This window comes from Synchiropus splendidus, chromosome 12, assembly GCF_027744825.2.
Source record: "Synchiropus splendidus isolate RoL2022-P1 chromosome 12, RoL_Sspl_1.0, whole genome shotgun sequence".
In the NCBI taxonomy this organism is placed as follows: domain Eukaryota; kingdom Metazoa; phylum Chordata; class Actinopteri; order Syngnathiformes; family Callionymidae; genus Synchiropus; species Synchiropus splendidus.
Window position 1 is genome coordinate 19,930,737 of NC_071345.1, and position 6,481 is coordinate 19,937,217.

At 42.6% G+C, this 6,481-nt stretch overlaps 1 protein-coding gene across 1 annotated transcript; it reads left to right on the forward strand.

Moving 5' to 3' along the window:
- The first annotated feature begins 68 nt into the window (after positions 1–68).
- kiaa1143 (KIAA1143 ortholog) lies at positions 69–2,419 on the forward strand. Its single transcript, XM_053880809.1, has 3 exons — positions 69–266; positions 696–846; positions 1,259–2,419. The coding sequence occupies exons 1-3, from the start codon at positions 69–71 to the stop codon at positions 1,462–1,464; spliced, it is 555 nt and encodes a 184-aa protein (XP_053736784.1). The 3' UTR covers positions 1,465–2,419.
- The last annotated feature ends 4,062 nt before the right edge of the window (positions 2,420–6,481 follow it).

The window sequence follows — 6,481 nt, forward strand, 5'->3', positions numbered from 1 at the left end:
AGCAGCGTTTACACCAATCACAGACCCGTCTGAAGTCATCTGACATTGCGCGACGCGGTCTCTTGTATATGACGTGGTTTTGTTTGGGTTCAACCTCACGCTCTGCTAGCGGGACCGAGAAAAGTCTCACCTTTTGTGTTTCTCATTCTGTAATGAATAAAGGAAAGGTCAGCGGAGTTTCGTGGGTGAAACCGGAAGAACCGACCTTTCTGAAAAAGTTTAAAAACGATGTTGGCTACAAAGAAGGTCCGAATGTTGATACAAAGGTAAATGGAGGCTCGTGGCGCGCGTCATTGGTTTGTCTGTGTGCGTGTGTGTAGCTATTGTTGCTTTCCAGCACAGCACTGCTACATTTCCAGATAATGAGAGTATCGACTAATATGATGTGAAACGCCAAATCCTGTTGAAGAGAACACTCGTAACGTCGGAGGGTGTTCTGCCCCCAGCGTTCTTGTCACATGCTGACAGGCTCTGAAGGACAGCTAGCTCTGAAGTCTGCTAGCTGAATGTCGAGTGCCTCCTCCCCGGTCTGAGACCGTTGCTTGCTTGGCACTTCTGATGGGGCAACATGCTGGTGCCAGTCACTTGTCAGGCTGGCTTCAATAGGTTAGATAGATTGCGTGTGGCAAATCCTGGTTGAAAGTGCAAAATGATGATAGCTCATCTGTCATTGAATTTTTTTGTTTTCTTCTCAGCGGCAGGAAATGCCGACGTTGGACGATGACAGTGGAAGCGATCGTGAGGATGAATTGCCCCAAGTAGTGGTTTTGAAAGAAGGAGACCTCACCACAGAGGAGGCAAATCAGCTGAAGGAAAAGCTTCATCCCAGCAATGCAAAAGACCAAGGTCAGACCAGTTGTGAGGTGCTGCTTGTGGTGTGGTGTGGTGGTTGTACTGGTCTACATATAGTCTGACTGGACAGATTTAGGCAGTTTTATTTCTTTGCATTATTTTCCCACTGTTATACTGTAATTCCCACAATACCAGGGCTCGTGCTAAAAGACATTCACAATGCAGATAGGATTGTGACAACACTGACTCCAATGGAACCGTTGGGATTTGGTTTCAATAATAAGGAAGAACACATTATATTATATTATATTATATTATATTATATTATATTATATTATATAGATTAGATTAGATGGCCATTGTTAGTCCCCAGTGTGATGTGAATAATGCTTTATACAATTTAATAATGTCACGTGTTGTTATAAAAAAAAAAACATTGGATAACATTACGCTGTTCTGTCAACAGAGGAGTCACAGGCTGATGGCAAAATCCTCTTCAAGAAACCGACCAAACGATCCTCCTCTGACAAGTTCCAAGGGATCACTGCCAGCTCCAGCAAGAAGAAGAAGGATGCAGGGGAGAAGGAGGAGAAGAAGGGGGCCAGTTCAGGAAAGAAAGTAAAAAACAACAGCCTTCTTTCTTTTGGGGGTGATGAAGAGGAAGAGGACTGATTACATCCGTCCGCTGTACTCGGGAGGAACCAAACAAGCATCGGAATTCATTGTGAAACTGCAATAACCATGTTCCAACAGTTTCAGTCTAATTTACTTTTTTAGGATTTCCACAAATGCACCTCTGTGAAGCGCAAACACATGCCGTCTTCCTGTAGTGGTCAGAAGGGTTCAGTGATGCAGACAGCATATGCATCACTGTTTCCAGCAGTGATGCATATGCTGTCTGTGAACTCGACATATTTCTATTGCTTTCGAATAACATCAGATGTAAAATGTAGTTTTGAAGTTCAGCCCAATGTCAAGAAACCAGCTTAGTTTCTATATACTTTGTTAGCCAAATCGTAGAGATAAACAGGCAGATGATGTTCCTTCACTCTTGTCCCAGGTACTTGTAACAGTCTGTAACAGGAATAATGCCGAGCCGGAATCTACCTTTCCGGCTTGCTTCCTTGGCCTCCTATTTTTCATACACCTAAATGTGTGTGTGTGTGCGAAACCATCCCTGGTGTTACTTTGTACTATATTATTCTGGAACTCCTTATTGTGGAATATATCTAGTACATTCAATGTTTTATTGAATATAGATTAGATAGATAGAAAAGGAGTTGTGACGTTTGATCAAGAAACGTTGCATTCTTCTCAATGTGATTTCATGGCTGTGTTTTAAATGTGTTCATGTTCAATGATTTTTTTTTTTACTTTGGAATAGTAAAGTGAGCTTGATGTCAGTTATCGTTGATGCTTATTTGGATATTAGAAAGAATGATTCTGACATGGCGTCCATATTAAATGCGCTTAAATTAAGGCCACCCAAGGACAAGATATAAACTGTTCTGTATTTTAAGGGGCCTCTGCTCAAATTAATATCACATCATGAAAAAAACAAGACAAGAGGGGCACCCGCAGAGATTCCCCTTTCCACCTGAAATGGCAGCAATAAACCTGCCTTTGGTCCAAATCCTGCGTGGACACTTCCATGGGAAGAAGCCGTTGATGAAGCTTTTCCAAGGGAAAGCTGTGATAATGCCTGGCAGCAGAATGACAGTAACCAGGCTGGTCAGCATGAGCACGTTGAACTACAGAGACTTGCTACGAGGGGATTTGGAAACATTTTGAGCCTTACACAGAAAGAGAATGACCATTGGATTTAACAGCTTTATTTTTCAACGTAGCCAGTCATTAAATTCCCAATTGGTAAACTCCTCATCTTGGTCACCTGACCAACCCTCCACAGCTACCAGCTCATCATGCTCAAATCATTGTTTAACACCGGGTCTGAGTATGTATAATAACAATAACAATAAATTTCCAATTATTTAGTTATTAGTATTTTTTCAATCATTAGTACACAGCAGTCTGAGACTGACAAGGATATTTCAGGTTTGGGTCCCGCCTAATCCATTGGTCACGGTCAGACATGCAGACTGGCAGGAGGCTCGTTCACTCTTTCTGCTCATTTCAGATACTTTATGTGTGAACGACTGGACTAACTTTTAATATGTGAACCATTTAGTGGTCTAAAAAAACTATGATTGACTATGATGGGTCACCTAACAGGTTGCTTTGTGCGACAGGTTAATGGCATCCAGAGCCTGGAAGCCAGAGTGAAGTACCAATGAACACATTTCGAAGGAATAAAATAGTGAACTTTACTGAACTGAGGGAGGCCATTCCTCAGATCACGGGAGTGTGACATCACATGGCTTCGCCATCACGCTTACTTTTGTTATGAAATCCTGCAACCAGCACCTGCTTGAGTCAGTTTTGCGATAATTGAGCGGTCGCATGAGTACTGCACATCAGCCATCTTTGTAGTCCTTGACACTCTCACAATGTAAAAGAGAGCAGTTTGAGAGAGGCGGCCAATTTTATAAACTTAAGCTGCTTTTCACTTTTAAAGATTTATACATTTTTGATGTGAAGCTGCAATTACCCTTCAAGTAGTGTTTCGCATATTATATTTTTAAAAACATATCCACACCTGGTGCAGTAACTAAGCAAGAGTTCAACATTTTAAGTCATAAAAGTCGGACATGCGGTCTCCTCAGTGTCTCTCCTCTCAACTCACTCCTATTCTCTACCTGCCCAACCTCATTGGGTGTTACCTGTTCCCCACTTACATTCATTCGTCCAGCATGTCCCCTTTGTGTCCATCCATTTCTGGTCATCGGAAGCAGCCCAGACAAGACCAATGACATCACCATTCCAACGTGGGACTAGCAATTCTGAACCCACGGAGTCTGGTCAGTAGAGGAGGGGATTCCAGGTGAACCTGTCTCTTGATAAGACATTCTATCGCTGGCCCTGTTCTACACCCCTTGCTTTGGAGCGGTAGCACTGTCATTTGATCTGAACTGTGACCTGCAGGACATTCACTGTCATCCTTGTAATGTTGACAGTGTTACATCCTGGGGGCACATCCGTGGGTGGACATGAATTCCACCCTTGGCACATGTTGGTTTAGATCTCTATCTGACAATTCGTTGGAGTCACAGGGATAAATGCCGACTTGGGTCAATATTAGCACTGACTTATTAAGTATCACATTATTGACATGCCACCTCTGATCAGGATCTCAAATACAACTGTCACTGTCCCGTGGCAATGTGTGTATTCCAAAGCTACTACTAACATCAAAACAGTAGACAGGCGAGGTTTTTTTTTTTTTTTTTCTTCAGGTAATCATCTTTATGAGATGATTTTGAATATGTAATTAATTTAAAAAAAATGCATCAGAATGTTTTATCAAAACGTTTATTGAACATATATGATGTTTATGATGTTACGTTAAGAAAACAGAGCGAGAGAGTGCAACATCACAAATGTTTTGGCAACAAAATGGTGCCACAGCACAGACAGGTTTCAGTCAAATTATTGGTCCAAGTCAAGGCATACAATAGGAAGGCAAGACTGGGTGGAAAAGTCTAAAACTCAAACTAAGGAGTAGATGGCACCGGTCAGAAAGCCGGCACCGACGGCGATAAATAATACCTGAAAACACGTGTCAAGAAAACGAATACACTTATGAGCAGCAGGGAGCCGGATGCAAGCCGAAGCATGGAGGACAGGAAATCCATCATGTGCCCAAATATCCAATGTAACAAAGTAACTCTCTGGAATTCAGGCGAAAGCCGCGAGAAAACGTTGTGTTCGTTCATGTTCCAGCACGAGCCAGTGTCTCTTTGAGATCAAACTGCCAACTGGTGGCGAGACCATTCATTGTAGCTGTAATTGTGCCCATCTTCTGTCAAGCGTACAAAACAGCACACCAAAGAGGAAATAGCCATACACAGAGTGGTAACAGGATCATGTCAGTAACCACCACCCCCTTATCGCCGTGTGGGCACCAGGTTTGTTTACAGTTTATCAGGAAATCTTTGGCCAGGAGCGCACAATGACGCAGTGAGAGACTGTATCCTTATATCAAATGTATGTGTGGTCGCCAGCTGAGACATGGCGGATTCCAGATCCTGGACAAGGCCAACTGGGGTCCATTACATAAATCTTGCTGACATGGCTGACCAGTTTATCCACGATCTAGAAGTCTACCTTGAAGATGAAAACAGAGAGCACCATCTTGAGGACCACTGCAGAGGGACGAAGACCTGTGATGAAATCAGACCAGGAATGACCAGGAACCAGGCAGAAGACGGGTGGTCGATTTGATGACTTGGCTGGGAGCAGGCAGTGCAGGTGGCATCATACTCCATATATCTGCGGAACTGCAACAGGAACAATACTGGACTCCAGGATGTTAGGAACCTCTGGAGGACTTGGGAGCTTTGAGAATGACGCCAGGAGGGCTCATACCAAGATCATGCTCTTGTTCTTGTGCCTCCAACTGGACCCAAAATGACAAGTCACTCCAATATTCTAATAACATTTGTGGCTTTACCGGCACTATTTGTCTGCATCCAACAGTCAACGACTTTTGATGACGAGGAGAGGTGCAGAAGAAGACGACTGCATCGGACACAGCTGGTGTGTAAACAAGTGTGTGTCTAGGCTTTCGCAGACGTGACTGTTGTCTGAGTTCATGTAGCAGCCTCACAGCAGAGTAAGCATAGACTTTATTTCATTTAATTTCCAGCACTTCCTCGACATCCTTGTCATTCTGTAAGCAGAGAATACAACACACCCAGGCTGGAAGCTGAAACTTTCCACATTCAGTTTCCAGTTCTTTTCAGATCACAATTGCCACAGAAGCCTGTGGCGACTCAAAGGAAATGTCAGTGGGAGAATGTCATGAAAGATTGGTAAAAATAAATCAATAGATAAACCAATAACCATAATATTCTTCATGTTATCAGCATTAATATACAGTAATTAATTACTAACACATTCAAGTATGTGAAAATAACACAATAAACCAATGTGTATGAACAAAGATAATGACGTAATATTAATAACATTAAATGTCATTTATTAAATTATGTCTATATTGTACTTCTGGATTTACAAATATGTAAGTTTTTCAAAGATAAAGATAAAAGGTTAATTGACATTCCAGTGTGTAACAGTGTAGCTACAGCACACTGTAGCAGGAACTTCAGTGCATCAGTACGTAATGACGTAAGTAATGTCATGGACACTGCTGCAGACTGCCACACATCAGGGCGCCTCATGTTTGTATGTATGTCTTTTTGGAGGTTTCACGTACCCTGTTCAAAGCCCTAAAGGGGACACATAACCCCACTTCAGGAGTGTTACTCCAGACAATGCCGTTTCTACTGTACTACTGGTGGAAGCGCACCGTTGCCCCCGACTTTATTGTCATTACCATTGAACTCTGCAGGACGAACAGTGTGTCCACACACACATATTCTCTGAGTATGGAACAAGAGTTGCCAGCCTTGATAATGGCTAAACCTGTTCAGGTGTTCGCCTTTTGGATCTCTCCGTGGAGTCAGCTAGCATATCATACGCTGAGTCAGAAATCTTTCATGGCTCACTTGTCACAAATAAGTCCTGCTGTCAAAACACATCCATTAGAAACATCACTATTCAGTTTGCT